Raw genomic sequence first — 24,957 nt, 5'->3', positions numbered from 1 at the left:
GAAGATAAATGGCAATTTAACCACAATTTTAGTATTTATAATTAAACAAGGGCATTATTTTAGCATATCAAATCAGTTTTAACTTAAACCAAATCAGCCAAGAGATATACAAAACACAACAGAAACAAAAACAGAGCATTTTGCCCTTACCGGCTGTCCTCCACAGTTTCTAGAAAGGCCGGTTTACTGCAATTCAGTCCTTTTAGTCCAAGTATTTGAGCAGCTCCAACTGCTCTCTGTCTCTGCTCTTTTGTGTGTCAAGAGGCAACACCATGTCCTTGATTGGATCATGTGATCCACCTGGTTGCATTTCCTGCTGTGGGCGGGAGGAGGGGAGAACACAGAGCTGGACAGCACACCTCCCACTCGACCTTTTGTCGGTGTCCGATGAAAAGGTCGCAGCATGACCTTACCGTTGGATGAACTGGCCGTTCGCTCCCTGGTGCCTCTGGTGGTGGGATGAGCAATGGGGATGCCGCTACTGCAGGCTTTGGCTCCATCTGCTGGTCGTACCTCCCACTGTGGACTTTTTGGAACTCTGGTTGGTTCAGTTGTCACATTTCTAGGATTTTTGATACAGGTAAGTTTGGACTTCAGTCCTTTAGATAAACTGTGGTTGAGTTTCCCCGTCTTCGTGGTTGTGGATCTCATGGACCTTGCGAAGTGTGTTCTGGCACAGGCATCTGTGGCGAATGTGAATAGCTTGGGGTGACAGCCAGCGACTGTTTTCCCCAGTGGTCCATCCCAGAGCACCAAGTCACCAACACTTGACACTTGCTGAGGAACCAGTTTCCCCTCCTTGTGGCTGATGAGGAGTTCCACCTCTCTGGGTCTTACCAGCTCATTGATTGGGACTTCAGGGAAGAACATGTGGAGTTTTGCTGCAGACACATGATCATGAACCTTTGCAATGCTGTCAAGTCCATAACAGATTATCAGCCGTGGTTTGAACGTTCCATCCTTGGCCCGGACTCGGATTTTGAGGAGGTAGCGTCTTGTTTTGACCTGGGATGTCATCCCTCCGACCCCATGGACGACGAGTGTTATTTCCTCACCTTCCAGGTTTAGTCTGTTGGCTGCTGCATGTGTGATGTAATTAGTGTCTGAAGCAAGGTCGATAAGGGTGCCGATTTTCTGCCCTCCATTGGTCATTACCTCAAGCAGCATGAGGATGACTGGCCACTCTTTTAGGCCATTCTCCACCAGCAGATTTTGATTACTCAACGCTTGCGATGTCTTGGTGACAGAATTACAGAAGACATTGCGGTACTCTCTTGACAGTTCAGGGGGAAGTTTGTTGATGAATTCTTCCTGGGCCTTTGTATAGCTTTTTTGACTAACCCCTCCCACTGTGCCAACTCTGGCCTTTGGCTTTGATACAGGACACAGGTAGAAGTGGTGGATCGTATCTTTACTGCATTCTGGCCGTTTGCATAGGAATTCTTCCTTGCAGTAGTCGTTTTCTTTGTGAACCTCGAGGCACTTGTTGCAGGCACCAAGTCTTCTCACAGCGTCTTTTTTATCTGAGAGTTTACTTTCTTGGAATTTCCTACAGAAGTACAGTCTTCGGCCATGCTTACCACCTCCGCACACCACACATCCTGGGGAAAAGCTGCTAGAGTGCATCGTGGTTCTGTTTTGCCTTGGCTTGGGAGCGTCCTCATCCCTCAGCTGATCCAGCTGTTCATAAAGTTCTTCTTGGCCTCTAAGGAAAACCAGCAGTGTGTCAAATCGCACATCTGGCTCCGGTCCATTTTCCGCTGCATAAAGAAGCCACTCTTTCTTTAGTGTCTCCGGCAGTTTTCTCTCTATAGTCTTTGTTACAAGCGGGTTTTTTATTGCACCAGTTTAAACAAGGTCCTTCAGGTCAATCAGTGCTTTTTCCACCAACTGGATCAGCTCTAGGACCTTCCTTGGCTGGTAGCTTCTGACCGGTGGTAGCCTCTGGAGCTCCTCAACAATCTCTATGGCAATGGATGTTTTGTTGCCATAGCGATTGTCCAGGACCCTGAAGATGTCGTCACCGGTGGTATACGATGTCAGCCGTAGATCCCGGACGGTTCGGTCGTCGATACTGTCCAAAAGTTGAAACTTTTTCACCTCTCTCGATCCAGTCGGGTCACCTTGTTCCTGTAGCGCAGTCCAGTCCTTCCTCCAGCGATAGTACTCCCGTCTGGAACCAGGAAATTTTGGCAGGGAGGTCGCCTTCAGGTGTATGGCTGGTGTTGCTGCGTTGCCGAAGGATACGGAGCTTAGTCGGTCTTCTTTGGTTCTGAACTGGGCTCTTCTCATTGATAGGTTGAGAACCGCTTGCTGTAGGTCACGGACGCGGGACTGGAGTGCTCGTCGCTCTGCAGGAGGGGCCCAGCATTTCCACTGGTTGTGGAGATCTTTGGCCCTTTTCGCCAGCTTCTCCAGCTGCTCTACCATGAACCCATAGCCTTCTCTGTCCTCATTGGGTTCAACTGCCGCCACTCGTTCAGCCTCCGACTCAGCTGTATGTATGACCATCTTTAGCTCCTCTTCTCCAAACTCGGTCCACAGGGTTGTTAGTATTAAATCTTTCAGTTCACTTAATTTCTTCTCACACTCACGTTGCGTCTTTTCCAGGTCTGCTCGCTGTTGCTCGGTGAGGGCATCGTCCCCTAGCTCCGATTCTGATTTATACTGGTCCTCCACATCATCATTGGCCTCAAAAACTTTATTTGCTTCACTCGATAGAGCTTTAAAACTGTCCTTTAGCTCCTCCTCTGTCATAACAGGGTGCGTACGTAGGACATTGTTTGCTAGGCGGGAGAACTGTCTCTTTGCCGTGGTTCTGTTAGCTTTTAGTTGTACAAGCATGAGGGAGTCGGCCATCTTGATTGTAGGACCAGGTGCAGGTGAGTAGAGGTAAGTATTTCTTATTTACTGGTTCTTCTTTTCAGATTTGGAATTTTGGAGTCTGTTACTGGAATTCTTCCGTCATCACAGCTCCGGTTTTTCACTGTCAAGTTTCTTCGCAGCGCCCAACTTGAGAGGCTGCCTTTCTAACGTGGGGTATAAACCAACTGGATTTCACTCCAAGACACAGACATCTTTTTCCTTTTCTTTCGCTTTATTTGATTCTGTGACTCTTGTCAGCAGGTGAAAAACCTCAGAAAAAACAGATACAAACAAAATGTAAATATCATGAAGATAAATGGCAATTTAACCACAATTTTAGTATTTATAATTAAACAAGGGCATTATTTTAGCATATCAAATCAGTTTTAACTTAAACCAAATCAGCCAAGAGATATACAAAACACAACAGAAACAAAAACAGAGCATTTTGCCCTTACCGGCTGTCCTCCACAGTTTCTAGAAAGGCCGGTTTACTGCAATTCAGTCCTTTTAGTCCAAGTATTTGAGCAGCTCCAACTGCTCTCTGTCTCTGCTCTTTTGTGTGTCAAGAGGCAACACCATGTCCTTGATTGGATCATGTGATCCACCTGGTTGCATTTCCTGCTGTGGGCGGGAGGAGGGGAGAACACAGAGCTGGACAGCACAGTTATACATGGTCTGGCGCCTCCACCATTGAGTGATTTTATTAAACAAAAGTCTAGCAGTGCTGCGGGGTCTCGAGTGACTCGAGCCACTGTGAGAGGTGATTGTGAATTGGCATTTAAGCCGGACTGCCTTTTCACAGAACGTCCTGTCACATCAGGGACTGAGCTTCTGGAATAGTATTCCACTGTCAGTGAGGGAAAGCACGAGTCTCCCTACATTCAGGACTCATTTAAAAGTGTGGCTGAGGGACACACACATGTGATCACATTTAGTTAATCATGATAGTGCATTATAAAAAAAAAGAGATACAATTATCAGTGTAATACGGGTTGTGCAATAAGAGTCCCATAACATGGGTTGGCAATAGGGGTCAGTGTAATGCGGGTCAGTGCAATACAGAATGGTGCAATATGGGTCAGTGCAATATCAGGTCTGTCAGGGCATGTGCATTTTTGAGGTTTGTGCAATGCAGTCGATGCATTTACTATTTTCTATATTCTCCTCTGTTGTCCACTCTTGTTATTATTTGTTTTAACATGATGTGATCACTGTTCTCATTCCTGTCTGTACATAGTCTGTATATAGTCTGTATATAGTCTGTATATAGTCTGTATATCGTGTCTCTGTATGTTTTTACTAACTCGTGTGTAACATCAACCTGCCAGGGCGTCTGCAGATGGAAATTATCCTAAGGCTATAATCTGGCAAATTTACATTTGTAAAAATGTTCATTAATATGTATTGTCCCTCCTTTTCAAAAAAAATAAAAAAATAAGTAAGTATAGTTATAGTTATATTGTTGGATGCTGCAATATACTTTCTTAAATATTTTGTACTAAAATTGTTTTTATTATATTGCACTTAAGGAAAGCACTTTGGTTCAGCGGGTGCTGTTGTAAAGCGCTATACAAATACAGGTTGATTGATTGATTGATTGATTGATTGATTGATTGATAGATATACCGTGTTTGGCTCGAGACCATGTTGATATACAGTACAGGATATATGATATGATCATTGTTTTGAAATTCTTCAATTCTTTTGTTTGAGAAATATATTGACAGTTTTCTCTGTATTCAACGTAAGGCAGGGCTTGTTCAGCTCCGACAAAATTTGCATTGGAACCACGAGTAAAGAAAACTGTGTCATCAGCGTAGATCAAGACCTCCACAACATCTCAGGTGGAAGGTAAGTCATTGAGGTACCAACTGAAGAGCAAAGGCCCCAGAACAAACCCTTGAGGTTCCCCGCAGTACAGGATCTGAACAGTGAAGTTATATCATTCATTCTTATGCACTGGTGATGCTTTGTGAGGGATGATTGAAGCCAATTCACAGTATTTGGGAGAGATTGAAATTCAGCAGTTTTGTCTGCAACACTGAGTGGTTAAAGCCGTCTCTCACGTAGATCCAGGAACACGGACCCAACCAGCCCTTCCTTGTCCAGACTGGATTTGAGCACCTCGAGGAAATAGCAACGTGCTGTGTCGGTGGAGTGTTTGGATCGGAAGCCAAATCGCATCGGGTGTAACATATTCCCGCAACAATCCTTTTCAATAACTTTAGAAACTGCAGGGATACTGATGTGTCTATAATAAGCCCAATACCCATCTCGACTGCGCATGCGTGGGTCAATCAGGCTCCAAACAAACCACTCCGCCACTGAAATGTGTGAGCGAGTTCAGGCAGCGGAGCCTGAACTCTGAATAGTATCGAGCCATAACCGTGACCCATAAGGCTGACGGGCATTTGTTTAAAGACAAAAGTATCAAGTGACATTTCTTGCAAATATTTATGTTGTCAATATCTTGAAAGCGAGGGAAAAGTCAGGACGACGGCTCCGTAGGCAGGAGCGGACCATAGTGGACCATAGTGGACCATAGTGGACCATAGTGGACCATAGAGGACCATAGTGGACCACAGTGGACCATAGTGGACAGGGGGACGACAGGACCTGGGATCAGCCCGACACAGACACCGCCACTTTTTCGCAGGGAAGTTTCGAAACGGAGTTGATGTTGAATATCGTGGGTACATTTCCGTCTGTCACATTAGTGTCGATCAGCCATGTTGTTCCATCAGATCACTCGTAAAACATACAAATAAAGTCAATCTAGAGGCCTAGCCCAGTGGTTCTCAACCTTTTGGAGGCGCAACCCCCATTATAACAGTTCATTAGGATCGTGACCCCCGCCTGGGTCAGACCATGGGAAAAACAGGGACATTAACCTGTATAATTCTGAAAAAACAAAGACAAAACAATGGCTAAAATAAAATGAATCAAATTTAGAACAAATAATGGCACCCTGGTAAAACAGCATGCATGCTACAATACCATAATAATAATATTATAATATATATTTCTATCTACAGTGGGGAAAAAAAGTATTTGGCCAAAATCCAATAGAATGTCTATGTGAAACTGACCAAATACTTTTTTTCCCCACTGTATATGCTCTGGCGACCCCCCCAAATTTGTCTCGCGAACCCCTGGCCTTGCCTATATGTGTACGTGGATCTCTCTGGTCACAATAAAAATAAAAAAAGATTTTGTTTCCTGTCCAGCTCCTTATTGACAAAAAAACCCCAACTCCTCTACGTGTTTATTTCTAACTCCAGTTTAAATGTTCCAAATATCGGTGACTTGAGTCACAGTTTCAGACCCTGGACTTTGTCGCCTTCGAGGGTCAGAAATGTTTTTCTCACAGTTATTCCAACTCTGTGAACAAGGACTGGTCGTCACTTTGAAGCAGCTCCACATATGAGCGGCTGTTCGGTTCTTTCAGTTTCTGTCTCTCCGTTCGCAGCCGAGGTTGTAAAAATAGACTTGATGCTGATATTGTAACAAGCTCCACGGTGACGACAAAAGCACTTTAAATCATCAACTTTCCAAAACGGTCCAAATCAGAGCTTTCTTCGTTGCTTTACGCTAACTGTCAATACTGTTTTGTAGCCGAAATAAATTCCATTACCCATAATGCAACGGGCGACCCGAGATGTAATGTCTGTTCTGTTTCCTGATTTAAAAATGGGTCTTACAATTTCAGTTTTACAGGAAGAAAGGAACACACATTCTCTCAACGAGTGAATAATCGAGGAGGATTTGGACGTTTGGTTCTTTATACTCTGGGGTTTCAGGCCGTTGTGCCCAGTCGCCTCTCGCTGCTTCTCTTTAGCGTGGGAAACAGGTGGCATTTAAAGGAGTCTGGTTAGTAGCACACAATGTCACACTGGTCACATGCAAAGATCTGGTTCTTGGAGTGAACAGTTTTGTGTAAGAACTTGTACATTTGAAGCCCCTCCCCCACACTGGTGACACACACATTTGTTTTAATTGGTTTCAGAGTTTGAAGGTGAGGTTTTAGCTCCTCAGGACGAGCGAAGGCTTTTCTGCACTGACCACATCCACGAGGCTTCTACACATGACTTTGTTTATGCCGTTTCAAATTCCCCAGCTGACCAAACGCTTTCCCACACTCATCACAGACGTGTTTCTTCTCTCTTGAGTGAACCAGTCGGTGAGTTTTCAAACTTCCTGACTGAGAGAAAGACTTCCCACAGAGGTCACAGGTGAAGGGCTTCTCTCCAGTGTGGACGCGCTGGTGACACTTCAGGTTCTTCTTATTAGAAAACTCTTTCCCACACTGGTCACAGGAGAACACTGTCCCTGTGTGAAGGTTCTGATGGACGTTCAAATCATGTTTTTGGGAAAAAGACTTGCCACACTGCTCACACTGAAACCTTCTATTCCCGTGGGAGACTTGCTCGTGTGTTCTGAGAGAGCCTTTGCTTTTGAATGTTTTCCCACACTGGCCACAGGTGTGAGGTCGATCTGTCGAGTGGGAGGTTTCATGTGCAGCTAAAGCGCTCAGTGAGGGACAGGCTTTGCCACATGTTTCACAGCAGAACACGTCCTGCCCGATGTGCATCCGTTTGTGACGTTCTAAGCTGTGTTTATTAGAGAACGAGTTCCCACACTCATCACACGCGAAGCTCCTTTTACTGTGAGTGAGTTTGTGTCGCTTTAATTTATCTTTACTCAGAAAATCTTTTCCACACTGGTCACAGCGATGCTTCTTTTCTCCTGTGTGAATGAGCTGATGAACTTGTAAATGTGATAATTGCCCAAAGTTTCTTCCACACTCGTCACAGCTGAAGTCTCGTTTCCCTGTGTGAACGACTGAGTGTTGATTTAGAGCATTCTTCTTTTTAAATGACAACCCGCACTGGTCGCATGTAAACGGCCTCTCTCCAGTGTGGACTCGTATGTGGACAGTGAGCTGCTGTTTTGTGGTGAACGTCTTGTCACAGAAGGGGCAGCAGAACAGGTTTTTCCCGGTGTGGAGTCTCTGATGCTGTGTTAGTGTTTGTTTGTGTTTGAATGACTTCCCACACTGCTCACAGCGATGCCGTTTCTCTCCACAAGTGTCTTCATGTTTGGGGACGGCGTCTTCCTGTCAAAACAAAGTGATTCATGTGAGTAAATGTCAGACTCAGAAGCTCCGCCTTTAGATCAGTTTAAGGGCACGAGACGTCACCGTCCAGCTAGACACACGATACAGTTTATGTTACACTCAGCTCCATCAGCGTGAATACTCCACACTCAGTTGTACAGACGTCGTCCCTCTGAAATGAAGGTTCTTGAGTCTTCTTCTGTACTCTGGAGTTGGAGTCTCGAAAGACTCAGGTTCAGCTCAGGTTTTTGCATATCATCGTCAAAAAGAAGCTGATTCTCTTTGATTATCAGCTTATCTGAGTCCTCCTGTGATCTCTATAAGACATGACTGAGGTGATAATAAAGTCCTTACCATTGTGCTGCCTGTGTGTCCCGTGGTCCTCGTCTGAAGTAAAGTGTGTCCTGTGGAACAACAGAAGGAAACAGGAGTGAGGCTCGTGTTGTTTCTGCTGAAGGCGCCTCACGTTCACAACAATGAGCCACACGGTCACTTTTATCTCCACAACTTTCTACACTTCAGTCCAGTGGCGGCTGGTCCATTATGGGCGGTGGGCGCCGCCCCTCCTATCAATTTTGCAAATAAAATAAAAAGTTTTAAGTTTAGCAAAATCATAACTTTCTTATGTACAGGTGTTTTTTACACTGGAGGGAGGAGGAGCGGAGGTGAAGGAGGTGTCATTGTGTCTGCCTGGTTCATCTTGTGCTGAAGCCGCTGTAACAGCGTCATAAATCTGTAGTTTTGTGCTCGGGGCGGCAGGAACAGCGCCCACGAGATCTAACCAATGGCGCTCTTACATGGTAATAAAAACGTCACCAAATATCATTAAAGGAATAGGCCACCGTTTTTACATACTGAGATATGCTCTTACCTCACTTTAGTCGAGTTAATATATCCCCGTCTGGTCTTTGTCCGTGCGCTCTGTCACACAAACGGAGCACATACGCAGCCTCTCCCACATGTCATATAGCTCCAAAAAAGCTCACGATAGAAGCTACCAAGCTCTTCCACGTGTTCCCTATTTAAATAAAGTTACGTGAAGTGTTTTCATGCGAAGTATATTTACACAGAAATGTAGCATGTCGATTTTATAAGCAGATAAAAAGGGGGACTATATTGTGAGGCGTAATGATACAGGAGCACAACGTCCGCGCAGTAACTCCTAAAGACTTCCCCCGCTCACTTCCGTCAATAGAAGCTGCGTGACTTGTACAAAGCCTTTTACAACAAGCAGAAAATATATTTTCGGAAAGTGCTGCACATTCCTACCTCATGGTCGAGGTCCTGAGTCCTGTGTCGTCGTCCGGGGTGAGTTGGAAATCTGTGAAACATTACTACACTATATACTTTCTGCTTGTTATCACAGCCCGGCACGATGCACGTAAAAGGCATTGTTCACAAGTTATCCACGCTTCTTCAACTGTTCTCTGCTGCTCTACAAGTCACGCAGCTTCTACTGACGGAAGTGAGCGGGGGAAGTCTTTAGGAGTTACTGCGCGGACGCTGTGCTCCTGTATCATTACGCCTCACAATATAGTCCCCCTTTTTATCTGCTTATAAAATCGACATGTTACATTTCTGTGTAAATATACTTCGCATGAAAACACTTCACGTAACTTTATTTAAATAGGGAACACGTGGAAGAGCTTGGTAGCTTTTCAAGATAGCTTGCTAGCTATTCCTTTAATTCAAGGCTTGGCCTCAGCGCCATCAGTGTTGCACAACACAAATATGTATAGTGACCATCGTTACACTTTAGTCAGAAATTATTCATTTTTTTGTTGAATAAAACTAAACAGTAAGTTTTGAATATATTCTACATAAAATAATAATATTAAATACCTAAGATAACTTAAACAATACGAGCGATCGCGATGTCGTCACATCCGTTGGCCGTGGTAGGCATTTTACATTTTCATATTTGATAAACATTTTATTAAAATCCTATAATCAGCAAAAACAATGTCCATAAACAGGGCATTGCTTCTCTTGCGCTGTCACAGATCTATCATTTTATAAAACCGAGTTAGAAGCCTGTCTGCATCAGCTGTTGCACCATTCACCAAAACATCCGGCGAAAATTGCGGAAGTAAACATTAACAGCGATCGCTCGCATGTTTATAAGTTTCTTCTAAAATATTATTGAAGGTAGGTAGAGGCAACAGCCCCCCCTGGTTTTCACATCACCAGCCGCCACTGCTTCAGTCACAGGTTTGGACCCGAATGTGAAGAGTCTTAAACAAAAGGAGCCACAGAATCAGAACAGACATCGCCACGAGTCAATTAAACTCTTTAAAAACGAGCTTTAAACTCACCCGTGACGCACAAGTCTCCTTTAGATCGAGTAAAGGAAAGAAATAATCGCCTTTAATCCAGTGTTTGTTGAAAACAGACTCCAGCAGCTGCACGGAGCATCACCGCGAGCTACAACTTTAACTTCCGGGTGATGAATGTTCGACACTGCGCCATCTGTCGGACTGGAGCGGTATAAATACAAATAAATAAAACAGTCATAACAGTTGTCATGGTAACTGGGGCCTTGATGAACTCACATGAACACAATGAGTCGAGTCTATCATCAGTTTAATATTATTACCGATCACATCAAGACGTCTTAGATTTAACTTTTTAGTGACACATTTTTGTAAAGTAAATTTAACACACATTCCATAAACATTTAACTTAAAATACTGGAGTTTCACAATTTTATCCTTTTTTTGGATTGCCGATCAAATCAAACATGGCTGCTTAAACCAAATATTTTCAACAACATTCAATACTGCCCTACAAAGGAAAAACGCAGTAACTGCTCTCTGGGTGAAACTGAGAAAACTGACTTTTTAGTGAAATTGTTTTGAACTTAATCACTTAGTTTCTTTTTTATTTTGTAGCTTTTTATGGTAGAATTATTGTGGGTATAAAACACAAACTCTAAATTTACTCTAGTCCCTTAAAATGCACATACTGCACTTTTCCTTTATACGAGCCTACATTATACTTGTGGTTATACAAAGGAAAAGTGCAGTGTCTGCGTGCCTGTTGTGTCAATTGATGTTTTTTTTAACTTTCTGGTAATTATATTTATGTTGGTAGATTATCATCTGCATAAATATCCATCATAATTTGAGTATTTGAGATGTAAAAGTAGTTTATGTTACGCATTTTTTGTTGGTAAGGGGAATCCATATACTGTTTTAGGAGTGGTTACTCTATGTAACTCATTTTTATAAGAACCCAAACTATTTGGACTTGAATCTAATTTATTCAACAAACAAACAAATCCATTTTGAACTTAAATTCTAAACTTTGTACAAAAATGAAAAAGTAAATATATAAAAAATATTCAATGAACCATGATTGAGCATACGTTTTTACTTTGATTAAACTCCATCCGTGGCTAGTTCCATTTTGTGGCCATTTCGACATCATCTGCCCTGTGACAGTGTCATAATCATTTTGTTGAGTGTTCGAAATTCAAGGCAGTGAAGGTTGATGAAGCCAAGCCAGTCTTTGCTTAGAAGGAGTCTTGGTTGCCGTGGCCACAACCACAGTGGAATGTTCAGTTACTGCACTTTTCCTTGGTTTTTGTCTCAGTTTTGTAGTTACTGCAAATTTAATTATGGATTTTCTCTAAAATGGAAGAGTTTTGAAACAAACCACTTTGGTACAAGATAGTACAGATGAGAAGAAGTTCAAATCTGCTGTTAACTCAATTTTGACAAAATATGCAGTTACTGCGTTTTTCCTTTGTATGGCAGAATAGTTCACTGTATGTAATGGAAAAATCATTTAACCTCTTACCACCCGCCTGAACCAAATGCATTCTGTCCTCTTAGGTTATTATATAGGCCTGTGTAACACCTCATTTGAAAGCTAAGACCCACAAAACTGATCTTCTTCCTCGCGTTGTTGCTGTGTTGTGTCACCTTTTGTATGTGTTTTTTGTTTGTTTGAATTTTTGTCACTTTTTTGTTGAATTTTTGTCTAATTTTTGTCGCTTTTTTGTTGAATTTTTGTCACTTTTTTGTCACGTTTACATCCTTGTTTTCTTCTCATTTTTTGTGGCTGTTTTGGTGCTTTTTATCCCAAGAAGCTTTTTGATTAGGGTAAAGCCAAACTGGAGAAAATGGGATCCGTTCAGGTGGGAGTTAAGAGGTTAAAACTTCAACACAAAGTGAGCCTTTCACACAGATTGATCAGGACATCAGTCGGTGTCGGTGATGTAGTGAGTTAGTTTGTTCCTGGGGGATTTCTAAAACAAACTCAACTGATCTATTTCCACGTGACAGAAAACAAAACAAAACCTGATCTGTTCACTTGGATAGAAACGCGTCACTCTGCTGGGAGCATTTATCCTCATGGGAGACTCGCTCATGGCGCATCAGAGATCTTTTCCATTTGAATGTTTTCCCACACTGGTCGCAGACGTGGCGCCGTCCTTTCGAGTGGGAGGTTTCATGTTTTTCTAAATGACCCAGTGTGGGACAGGCTTTCCCACACGTCTCACAGCAGTAAACGTCCTGCCCGATGTGCATCCGCTTGTGAAGGTCCAAACTGTCTTTTCTAGTGAAGCATTTCCCACACTCGTCACAGGGGAAGCTCCTTTCGCTGTGAGTCAGCTTGTGTCGCTTTAACACGGCTTGACTCAGAAAGGCCTTCCCACACTGGTCACACGGATGCTTCTTTTCTCCCGTGTGAATGAGCTGATGAGTTCGTAAATGTGATAATTGTCCGAAACTTTTCCCGCACTCGTCGCAGATGAAGTCTCGTTTTCCCGTGTGAACGAGCGAGTGCTGCTGCAGTGAATTCTTCTGTTTGAACGACGACCCGCACTGGTCGCACGTGAACGGCCTCTCCCCGGTGTGGTTTCTCGTGTGAACGCTGAGGCTCTTCTTGCTGGTGCACTTCTTGTCACAGAAGGAGCAGCAGAGCAGGTTTTCCCCGGTGTGGAGCTTCTGGTGCTGCGTCAGTGTTATTTTGAGGCTGAATGACTTCCCACACTGGTCACATTTGAACGGCCTCTCTCCGGTGTGGACTCTCATGTGAACAGAGAGGCCGTCCTTCGTTGTCCACTTCTTGTCACACAGGGGGCAGCAGAGCAGGTTCCTCCCGGTGTGGAGCCTCTGGTGCAGTGTTAGTGTGTGTTTGTTTTTGAATGACTTCCCACACTGCTCACAGCCGTGCAGTTTCTCTCCACAAGAGTCTTTATCTTTGGGGACGGCGTCAGCGATTTCCTGCCAAAACAAACAGTTATTCATTCATTTATTTATCATAGGGACAGTTCATATTTATATACATTTCATTTGCTCTTTTTCATCTGTAGTTCCTGTCACTGTTCATGTATTGTTTGTCTTGCTATAAAGAGGCTCCCAGCCCGACTACACATTCAGAACATAAACCGAGCACACAAACTGCTGCAGCTCCACCGGTCCGTTAACCTCTGAACTCCCGCCTGAACAGAGAGGATCTTTTTCCTCACGTCATCAGATTCTTTTTCCATCATTTTTTTGTTGGGTATTCAACTCATTATTGTAACTTTTGTTGTCATTTTTTGTCAAATTTTTTATCACATTTTAGTCATTTTTTCGTACATTTTCTGTCAATTTCTTGTCACATTTTTGCTTTTTCATCAATCAATTTTTATCACATTGTCATTTTTTTGTCATTTTTGTCAATTTTTTTTCTCGATTTTTTATCAATTTTTTGTCAATTTCTTGTGACATTTTTGCCACTTTTTCATCATTCTTTTGTCAATTTTTTATCAATTTTTGGTCACATTTTTGTCATTTTTTTTCGTCAATTTTTTGTCCATTTCTTGTGACATTTTTGCCACTTTTTCATCAATTTTTCATCACTTTTTTGTCATTTTTTTAATCAAATTTTTGTCATTTTTTAATCAAAACTTTATCAAATTTTTGTCATTTTTTGTCACATTTTGTCATATTTTAGCCATTTTTTTTGTCATTTTTTTGTCAATTTCTTGTGACATTTTTGCCACTTTTTGTCAATGTTTTCTCGCTTTTTTGTCACATTTCCATCATTGTTTTCGTCTCAGTTTTCCTGCTATTTTCACAGCTTTTTTCCAGAAGCTTTTGGATTGGGGTAAAGCCAAACTGGAGAAAATGTGCTCGGTTCAGGTGGGAGTTAAGGGGTTAAACTGATAAAGTTTGCGGACGACACCAGCCTCATCGGGCTCTTCTCAGACGGTGAGGAGTCGCCTACAGGAGAGAGGTGGCCCGGCCGGCGTCCTGGTGCAGCCACAACAACCTGGAGCTGAAGGCAGTGGAGAAGATCGTGGACTTCAGGAAACCCCCCTCGCCCTGACAGACTCTCCCACCCCCATCTTCACCATCACCCAGGACAAGCTCGAGGGAGCCGACCATCAGCTCCCTCATCAAGAAGGAGCAGCAGAGGATGTTCTTCCTGCGGCAGCTGAGGAAACTGAAGCTGCCGACCAAGATGGATCTCTTTATATCACTTCACACACCACATGTAAATCCAGTCCCGTCAGTTGTGTTTGTCTTTCCATATTTTACTTTGTCTTTTTATCTTATTTAATATTCTTATGCGTGCCCCTAGTGCAGCCAAGTTGTACTTTCACGCAATGATCCTGTCTCATTTTTCATACTGTCTCACTGTGTGGGGCCAAGCTAACCAGTCCACTATGAAAGGTGTGATCTCTCTGTACAAACAAGCTTTAAAAGTGCTTGACAAAAAGCCCATGATGTGGCACTATTGCAGAATTCAAGAGAAGCATAATCTTTTAAGTTTTGAAAATTTTATGAAGTACTCTTTTGTTAAATTTGTTTTTAAATGTGTCAAAAACCTCGCTCCCGATATCGCTGCAGGAATGATTGAAACATGTGCAGCTCACGGGATCACCACCAGGGGAGCTGTCAGTGGAGACTGCAGACCAGCCAAATGCAAAACAGCTCTTGGACAGACAGCGTTTGCGGTACAAGGGCCACAGATCTGGAACACTTTACATGCAATTTTGTACTGTATTATTTGTAATGATTTATGTAAATGTTAATATTTTATGTCTTAGGGACCAGGTCTGCGAACTAGCTTTTAGCTATACGGCCTATGAGCATGGCATCGGTTATGGTAACAATGCTTTTTGTTCTGTCCCTATCAAATAAACATATAAATAAAATAAATAAAGCCTTATGGTTTAAAGTTTTATAGCTTATTTTTATCCTAACTGTGTTTACGTTTAATGTTGCACGTCTCACCGAGAAAAACTCCTAGTTTGTGAACAGATTCAGATTCATTCAGATTCAGATTCATTTATTGGCCATTGGGAAAAAAAATGTGCAAAGAGCTCAAAGTGCGATTTGTAAAACACGTAAAAAGACACAATATAAAAAACAGAACAAACAAACACGGCCACATTAAAAGCCTAAGGGCAAAATATTGTACAATAAAAGTCCACACAGATAAATAAATAAAAGTGCCTTGTTTAAAGTGATCACAGCTTGAGGAAAGAAACAGTTCATATGTCGATCAGTAGAACATATGATGGAGCGACACCTTCTCCCTGAAGGAAGCGTCTCAGAAAAGGGCCTGAGGCGTCATTTGCTAGTTTTTAAGCTCGAGTCAGTAGTCGAGCTTTATATGTGGCTCCAGGAGCAGCAAAGTGCAGCCCATGGTCCTGAGGCTGAGAGAACCACTTTGTTCAAAGCCTTCTTCTCTTTCAGAGTGAGACCAAACCACACTGTAATACAACTGGTCACTCTCAATTACACAATAATAAAAGTTCAAAAGAATCCTAGTATTTTGGGTAAACTCTCGAAGCCTGCGTGAAAAGAAGAGTCGCTGTCAGAGTTCATCATGCGTGAGCTCCAGTTCAAGTCATGAGAAAGAGTCACACCCAAGAATTTACATTTCTCAACAATCTGCACGTCAGAATCTTGGAGAGAAACAGGAAACTGATTCTTATTGTGACAAAAATCAATAGCAAGTTCACGTGTTTCTGAAGTGTTCAAAAGCAGGTTGTTTTCTCTGCTCCACTGAACAACATTCTCCACCTCCTCACGATCATGAGATGAATGTTTTAGTGCTATAGGATCATAAGAACCTTTTGTTGATCCCTCAGATATGAGCCATTTCTGAGTTCTACTGTGATCTCTATAAGACATGACTGAGGTGATAATAAAGTCCTTACCATTGTGCTGCCTGTGTGTCCCGTGGTCCTCGTCTGAAGTAAAGTGTGTCCTGTGGAACAACAGAAGGAAACAGGAGTGAGGCTCGTGTTGTTTCTGCTGAAGGCGCCTCACGTTCACAACAATGAGCCACACGGTCACTTTTATCTCCACAACTTTCTACACTTCAGTCACAGGTTTGGACCCGAATGTGGAGAGTCTTAAACAAAAGGAGCCACAGAATCAGAACAGACATCGCCACGAGTCAATCAACCTCTTAACTCCCGCCTGAACCGAGAGCATTTTCTCCAGTTTGGCTTTACCCCAGTCCAAAAGCTTCTGGAAAAAAGCTGTGAAATAGCAACAAAACTGAGACGTAAACAATGATGGAAATGTGACAAAAAAGTGACGAAAAATTGATGAAAAAGAGGCAAAAATGTCACAAAATGTCACAAGAAAATGACAAAACATGGACGAAAAAATGACAAAAATGTGACAAAAATGTGACAAAAAATGTGACAAAAAATGACCAAAAATGGACACAAAAAAAGACAAAATGTGACAAAAAAAATGACAAAAAAAATGACAAAATGTGACAAAAATGTGACAAAAAATGACAAAAAAGTTACTACACTGACAGAAAAGACAAAGGGATATTGTTCATCCAGTTACAAAATAGAGATAATTTTTTTACTCAAACTTGGCTGTAAATACTGTTTAAAGCGGTGCTAGCCCACAGTTAGCTTCGCCCGTTAGCCTGTTAGCTTCTTCTTCCTAATTCCATGAGTGTGTATTTGTTGCTCTGGTCAAGTTTTAATTGTAGTTTTCTGTCCAGAGACACCAGGGGGAGATGAAAGACCCCCAATCATCCCATAACACTTGTATTACCCCCACAGGGACGACGGAAGGGATGTACTAAGGTAAACAAGTGACTTCGTTCTGCTTTAAAATCTATAAAAACGAGCTTTAAACTCACCCGTGACGCACAAGTCTCCTCTGGTTTGAATAAAGACACAATAATCTCCTTTAATCCAGTGTTTGTTGAAAACAGACTCCAGAAAAACGGTCTGTAGCAGCGCGAAGCAGCCAATGCTAGCTACAACTTTAGCTTCCGGTTGATGAAGGTTCGATACTGCGCCATCTGTCGGACTGGAGCGGTATCGCATTCTCACCCTGTTCTTCACCAATATGACAGAGGAGGATATTCATCAAAATCAGGTCATGTTAACCCTGAACCGAGCACATTTTCTCCAGTTTAGCTTTACCCCAATCGAAAAGCTTCTGGAAAAAAAGATGTGAAAATAGCAACAAAACTGAGACGAAAACAATGATGGAAATGTGACAAAAAAGCGAGAAAACATTGACAAAAAGTGACGAAAAATTGCTGAAAAAGTGGCAAAAAATGGACAAAAAAATGACAAAAATGTGACAAAAAAGTTACAGAAATGAGTTGAATACCCAACAAAAAAATTATGGGAAAAAATCTGATGACGTGAGGAAAAAGATCCTCTCGGTTCAGGCGGGAGTTAAGAGGTTAAAGTAATATTGTCAAAGAAAGATTGGCTCGTTTCATCTCCACATGTTCGTCAGAAAGACCAAAACGTTGAAGTTTAATGATCTTTCACACTAAAGATGTTGTACAATATGTTTTAGACATTTACCCTTAACTACGGACATTTAGCTGCTCACAAAAAACATGTTCAACTCTGTTCTTGACCTGATAATAATAATAATGATAATAAAATAATACTAAAAATAAAATAATGCTAAAATAATAAAATAATGCTAAAATAATGCTAAAATAATACTAAAATAATGCTAAAATACTAAAATAATGCTAAAATACTAAAATAATGCTAAAATAATGCTAAAATAATACTAAAATAATGCTAAAATAATACTAAAATAATGCTAAAATAATACTAAAATAATGCTAAAATACTAAAATAATGCTAAAATAATACTAAAATAATGCTAAAATAATACTAAAATAATACTAAAATAATACTAAAATAATACTAAAAATAAAATAATAATAATAATAAAATAATACTAAAATAAAAATAATAATAAAATAATAATAATAAAAATAAAACTAATAAAATAATAGCAATAAAACAATAATATAATAATAATAAATAGACCAAGGCCAAACAGTCACACAAATACAATGGAGCGGCGAGTCTTGCCAAAGGTAAACGTCACATTCAATTTTATTCTTTTCAACAAATGCAAACAGATTGAAAATAATAATTTGCAAAAACATTAAAGAAAAGTTGAAGAAAACAACACAACGCCGTACGATCTGTGTGGTGGAGGTTCGGCAGTCTGGATTCTGCAGGCGCACACTGTCATCGAGGAGTGGTTCCTTGATGTAAAACGCTGTGAGTGCCTAAAGCGGGTCGAAAGGCACTATATAAATGTGACCACATCATTGCAGCTGGAGCTAGGGCTGCTCGATTATTGAAAAAATAATAATCACGATTATTTTTGTCATAATTGAAATCACAATTATTCAAACGATTATTTGTTGCCTTTAAAAAAATCCATCAAAAAAGTGACAAAAATCCATTAAAAAAAATGATAAAAAATACAGCAAAAAAAGACAAAAATCCATCAAAAAAGACAAAAATCCATCAAAAAAATGACAAATATCCATCAAAAAAGCGAAAAAAATCCATCAAAAAAATTAAAAAAATCCAGCAGAAAAGTGACAAAAAAACATCAAAAAATTACAAAAATCCAGCAAAAAATGATAAAAATCCATTAAAAAAAAGACAAAAAACATAAAAAAAATGACAAAAATACAGCAAAAAAGTGATAAAAAATACAGCAAAAAAGTGACAAAAATCCATCAAAAAAATGACAAAAAAACATCAAAAAAATGACAAAAATCCAGCAAAAAAAGACAAAAATCCAGCAAAAAAGTGACAAAAATCCATCAAAAAAGCGACAAAAATCCATCAAAAAAGCGACAAAAATCCCAAAATTAAAAATTCGAAAAAAAATGTGGAAATAAAAAAAACAAACAAATTATAATCGATTTTTTGCGATTATGCTAATTTTGTAATCGTTTACTGTTGTAATCGAAATCGTAATGGAATTTCGATTAATTGCACAGCCCTAACTGGAGCTTCTATGAACTCACAGGGTTTCCCACTAATATATGAGTTTAAGGCTCCCTGGGTTTGGCCGCTTGGCTCTGAACGCTCTGGTCCATGAAGCTTCTACACATGACTTCGTTTGTGTCGTTTCAAAGTTCCCAAGTAACCGAATGCTTTCCCGCACTGATCGCAGACGTGTCTCTTCTCTCCTGTGTGAACCAGTTGGTGCCTTTTCAAATGTCCTGACTTGGAGAAAGATGCTCCACAGACGTCACAGGTGAAGGACTTCTCTCCAGTGTGGACGCGCTGGTGACGCTTCAGGCTCTTCTTATTAAGACACTCTTTCCCGCACTGGTCACAGGAGAACACTGTCCCCGTGTGAAGGTTCTGATGGACGTTCAGATACTGCTTACTGGAAAAAGACTTGTCACACTGCTCACACTGGAACCGTTCATTCTCATGGGAGACGAGCTCATGTCTTCTGAGAGTGCTTTTGTTTTTGTATCTCTTCCCACACTGGCCACAGATGTGACGTCGATCTGCCGAGTGTGAGGTTTTGTGTAATTCTAGAACGCTCAGTGATGGAAAAGGTCTGCCACATGTTTCACAGCAGTAAACGTCCTCTCCGATGTGCATCCGTTTGTGACGTTCAAAGCTCGATTTACTGGAGAGGCTTTTCCCACACTCACCACACGGGAAGCTCCGTTTACTGTGAACGAGTTTGTGTGTTTTAAACGCAGCTTTGTCAAGAAATGCCTTCCCACACTGGTCACAGCGATGCTTCCTTTCTCCCGTGTGAATCAGTTGATGAGCTCGTAAAATTGATAATCGGCCGAAACGTCTCCCACACTGGTCGCAGCTGAAGTCTCGTTTCCCTGTGTGAACGACTGAGTGTTTCTTCAGTGAACTCGGATCTTTAAATGACGACCCACACTGGTCACATGTGAACGGCCTCTCTCCAGAGTGGACTCTCACGTGGACAGTGAGCTGCTGTTTTGTGGTGAACTTCTTGTCACACAGGGGGCAGTAGTGCATGTTTTCCCCGGTGTGGAGTCTGTGATGCAGAGTTAGTGTATATTTGTGGCTGAATGACTTCCCACACTGCTCACAGCGATGCAGTTTCCTTCCACAAGTGTCTTTATCTTTGGGGACGGCGTCTTCCTGTCAAAACAAACAGAGTTGTTCATGTGACTGTGGCTGGAGTGAACATCCTGGTCATTTCGTGTTTTGCCCAGGTCTGACTTAGAGGCTGTAATTTGATGGTTTTGAACGCAGCCTTGGTTCCGCTTTGGAGGATTACGAGTGTGAAATTTAGGGATGCACCGATATCGATACTACCGGCTTGTACTCATACTCGTACTCATTCATGAGGTCCCGATACCAGAAACCGATACCATTTGACGTGTGGCCAGTGCAGCTACGAGGCGCAGCTACGAGGCGCAGCTACGAGGCGCAGCTACGAGGCGCAGCTCTCAGCTGAGGAGAGAAGAAGCAACAAACTGGAGAATTGTTTAGTGTAAACACAATAATCCACATAGAGCTGACTGTATTACAGACTGCGCTCTCTAAACCAGAGTCTGAGCTGGATTTAACCAGAGCTTAATGTTGTTAGCGCTGCAGCGTCTGCAGTGTTTACAACATACAGGCTAACGTTGCTAACGTTGCTAACTCGCGGCTAGCAGTTTTGGCCATTCTGACGCCGTTTTATGCCCAAGGGTTTATTCATCTGAAAAACTAACCCAGAGACTAAAAAGTCCTCAGAAAATCCAGATTAAAGACATACAGCATGTTTATATTGAGGGAAAATGAGCTGCAGCAGAACAATGAAAACGCTGTAGCTTCTCGCTAAGTTACTATAAACACACGAGAAAATCTACAGGAGCTGAAGTAAAGACGAAAAGAGACCATTTAAGGAACATCTCAATACTATTGTTAAATAAAAACACATAAATGAATAAAGCTCAGGCATTGAGGAGCTTTAGGACATGGACTTTTCTGTCTATGATGGACAGAGACATAAAAATTAAACATTATATTAAATGAAAAAAAATAAAAATAAATGAATGGCATCAGCACAATTCTCATATAACTGCTCTTAAATGTGTCGCCTACTTTACTTAAGGAAATGTACATGAGTAAATTAATTCATTACAAACCAATCTGCTGTGAAAAAAGTAAGAAAGTTGAAGAAAATGCCTTGTACTCGTATCGGTATTCGGTATCGGCGAGTACTTAAATCCAAGTACTCGTATCGGTTTTAGAAAAAGAGGTCTCGGTGCATCCCTAGTGAAATTCACTGACGGGGCTTTTTGAGCCAGATTTTATCTCCTCTCGGGTTTGCCATGAACTATCTGTTCATGATGAGGTCCTGGGTCATTGACAGGCACGGGCTCTCAGGCACCCATTGACGTTTATGGCTCTGTACAACACAATGTTCATTTTATCTTTACTTACTATATGTGTGTGGGACTGATTTAACAGAGTATTAGCTTGTTATGAGTTCTCCTGTGATCTCTACAAGACATTACTGAGGTGATAATAAAGTCCTTACCATTGTGCTGCGTCTGAAGTAAAGTGTGTCCTGTGGAACAACAGAAGGAAACAGGAGTGAGGCTCGTGTTGTTTCTGCTGAAGGCGCCTCACGTTCACAACAATGAGCCACACGGTCACTTTTATCTCCACAACTTTCTACACTTCAGTCACAGGTTTGGACCCGAATGTGGAGAGTCTTAAACAAAAGGAGCCACAGAATCAGAACAGACATCGCCACGAGTCAATTAACCCCTTAACTCCCGCCTGAACCGAGAGCATTTTCTCCAGTTTGGCTTTACCCCAATCCAAAAGCTTCTGGAATAGCAACAAAACTGAAAATTGTCCGTGAGAGTAAATACTACACTGACAGAAAAGACAAAGGGATATTGTTCATCCAGTTACACAATAGAGATCATTTTATCACTCAAACTTGGCTGTAAATACCGCTAAAGCGGTGCTAGCTCACAGTTAGCTTCGCCCGTTAGCCTGTTAGCTTCTTCTTCCTGATTCCATGAGTGTGTCTTTGTTGCTCTGGTCAAGTTTTAATTATGGTTTTCTGTCCAGAGACACCAGGGGGAGATGAAAGACCCCCCAATCATCCCATTAACACTTGTTTTACCCCCAGAGGGACGACGGGAATGATTTATTCAGGTAAACAAGCTACTTATTTCTGCTTTAAAATCTATAAAAACGAGCTTTAAACTCACCCGTGACGCACAAGTCTCTCCTGGTTCGAATAAAGACAAAATAATCACCTTTAATCCAGTGTTTGTTGAAAACAGACTCCAGTAGCAGCCAATGCTAGCTCCAACTGTAGCTTCCGGTTGGTGAATGTTCGATACTGCGCCATCTGTCGGACTGGAGCGGCATTACATCCTCACACAAACATGAGCTGATTCAGTGAACGATTGGCTCGTTGTGTTGAGGGTTTTGTTTACTTTGTCTGCACTTGTACATCTTAGACCTGAGAATAATAATGAACGCACAAAGTCACACAAATACAATGGAGTGACGACGAGTCTTCCCAAACGACACAACTGGTTTTATTTTTTCAACAAATGCAAACAGATTGAAAAGAATAATTTGCAAAAACATTACAGAAAAGTTGAAGAAAACAACAATATGTGCGTGTACATAAAAAAAGACAAAAAAACATAAAAAATGACAAAAATCCATCAAAAAAACACAAAAATCCATCAAAAAAGTGACAAAAATCCATCAAAAAAATGACAAAAATCCAGCAAAAAAATGACAAAAAAACATTAAAAAAAAGACAAAAATCTAGCAAAAAAAGACAAAAATCCAGCAAAAAAGTGACAAAAATCCATTAAAAAAAAGACAAAAAAACATAAAAAAAAATGACAAAAATCCAGCAAAAAAATGACAAAAAAACATCAAAAAAAGACAAAAATCCATCAAAAAAGCGACAAAAATCCATCAAAAAAATTACAAAAATCCAGCAGAAAAGTGACAAAATCCATCAAAAAAGCGACAAAAATCCAAAAATTAAAAATTAGAAAAAAAATGTGGAAATTTAAAAAAAATAAAAATAAAAATAAAAAAGTGGTTCCTTGATGTAAAAGGCTGTGTGCCTAAAGCAGGTCGAAAGGCGATATATAAATGTGACCGTTTCAACTGGAGCCTCTATGAACTCACAGTTTCACACTAATATATATTAATTTAAAGGCTCTGATCTTTTCATTTCAAACAATGTAAGAGAAAACCACTACATTAAAGTGTTGGTGTTGGTACAAACTCATCCCTAAACATATTTGTAGCCTCCCAGTTCTTCACAGGGACATGTCTATGGGCACATTTCACTTCCTGCAGGGTCACTTTCACAAAAATGCTATAAAACTATCCTGCAAGTTCATGAAATTGACACAAATGCTTTATAATTAGATCGATCACACGGTAACACAGTGTGTAATGTCACAGTCTCACTGTGTTATTGTAGCAACAAATGAAGGCAGCTGAGCATAGTTTTGTTTTTGCTGATAAATTAAACTTAAAGGAACAGGCCACCGTTTTTACACACTGAGATATGTTCTTACCTGAGCTTTGACGAGTTCTTTAGGACCTGTCTGGTCTTCACCCGTGCCTTCCACAAAATCCACATTGTTTAATTTTGTGTAATTATACTTTGTAGTGGAACACTTCACGTAACCATATTTAAATAGGGAAAACGTGGAAGAGCTTGGTAGCTTCTATCTTGACCTGTTTTGGAGCTATAGAGGAGAGAGGGAGAGGCTAAATGCTAACGCCGTCTGCGCTGTGTTTACGTGACTGAAGGCACGGGTGAAGATCAGACAGGTCCTAAAGAACTCGTCAAAGCTAAGGTAAGAACATATCTCAGTATGTAAAAACGGTGGCCTGTTCCTTTAAGAACCACATGGTTAATTTGCTGTAAACCCAGTGTATTGTCGAAACACACGGCTTGTGGAGTGTGTGTGAGTGTGTGTGTGTGTGTGTGTGGAGGTGTGTGTGTGTTAGTCCTGAGTCACTGCGAGCATGTTTTGGAGATTCGAGGAAACCGTAGCACCCGGAGGAAACGAGGCCTTCTGTCTTCAGTCTCCTCTGATCCGCTGAAGAGCGTGGTGTCCTGCACTGGTCAGCTCCACCTCGTACTTCCTCTTCCTCCGCTCCACGAGTCTTGCACCATCTTCTGGAGAATAATTATTCATCTGTTTTATTCTCTTATTACTGTCCATGCACAGAACGATCGGCACATTTTCCAACGTGCATTTCTCATTTAAAACTGTTTATAATCAAAGTACCTGAAGGTTAGGCTTAAATTCTGTAAAATGATGTAATACAAAGTCCAAAGAACGCGCAGTGGAACTTTCAATGCCACTCAGCAAAGAAGAGCATCTCGACATGATACTGGACCCAAACCTTCATCACCTCAGTCTTCCCTCTCTTTCTCTCTACGCACTAATCGCTAACCGCTAACAGCTAACCGCTAACCCAGCTGAACAGGAAGAGAAACTGCTGCCCCTGAGCTCCTTGACACTTTTTATTCTTTTAGAAACGGCTGCAGAATGACTGAAATACACTTTTGGAAACCCAGAAGACCAAAACTATCTAACTAAATATAAACACGCGATCTCCTGTTTCCTGAAGAGCAGCGAGAAGGTCTGAGCCTGGACTAAACATGGACCAAACATGGGCCAAACATGGACCAAACATGGAC

General features: G+C 41.3%; 3 protein-coding genes across 3 annotated transcripts in view; all 3 read right to left on the bottom strand.

The window, feature by feature from the left end:
- The window catches only part of LOC306977780 (uncharacterized protein), a gene marked incomplete at its 3' end in the record, with an annotated part of 37,194 nt that extends 19,914 nt beyond the window's left edge, over positions 1–17,280 (bottom strand). Inside the window, exon 1 of the mRNA XM_079576222.1 lies at positions 17,105–17,280. The remainder of the gene's footprint in view (positions 1–17,104) is intronic.
- LOC306977715 (uncharacterized protein) lies at positions 6,880–8,438 on the bottom strand. The gene is made up of 2 exons (XM_079576143.1): positions 8,339–8,438; positions 6,880–7,984 (listed from the first exon to the last, which is right to left on the bottom strand). Exons 1-2 carry the CDS (start codon positions 8,339–8,341, stop codon positions 6,947–6,949), a joined length of 1,041 nt encoding a protein of 346 aa, XP_079432269.1. The 5' UTR covers positions 8,342–8,438; the 3' UTR covers positions 6,880–6,946.
- Positions 12,298–22,554, bottom strand: LOC306977778 (uncharacterized protein; the record flags this gene model as incomplete). The annotated part of the gene is made up of 3 exons (XM_079576220.1): positions 22,472–22,554; positions 16,152–16,201; positions 12,298–13,218 (listed from the first exon to the last, which is right to left on the bottom strand). The coding sequence occupies exons 2-3, from the start codon at positions 16,152–16,154 to the stop codon at positions 12,298–12,300; spliced, it is 924 nt and encodes a 307-aa protein (XP_079432346.1). The 5' UTR covers positions 16,155–16,201; positions 22,472–22,554.
- Between the last annotated feature and the right edge of the window lie 2,403 nt (positions 22,555–24,957).

The sequence above is a fragment of the Gobius niger genome (assembly GCF_951799975.1).
Source record: "Gobius niger genome assembly, chromosome: 18".
In the NCBI taxonomy this organism is placed as follows: Eukaryota; Metazoa; Chordata; class Actinopteri; order Gobiiformes; family Gobiidae; genus Gobius; species Gobius niger.
Note: the sequence above shows the minus strand (reverse complement) of the source record. Positions and strands in the feature narration are given on the sequence as shown.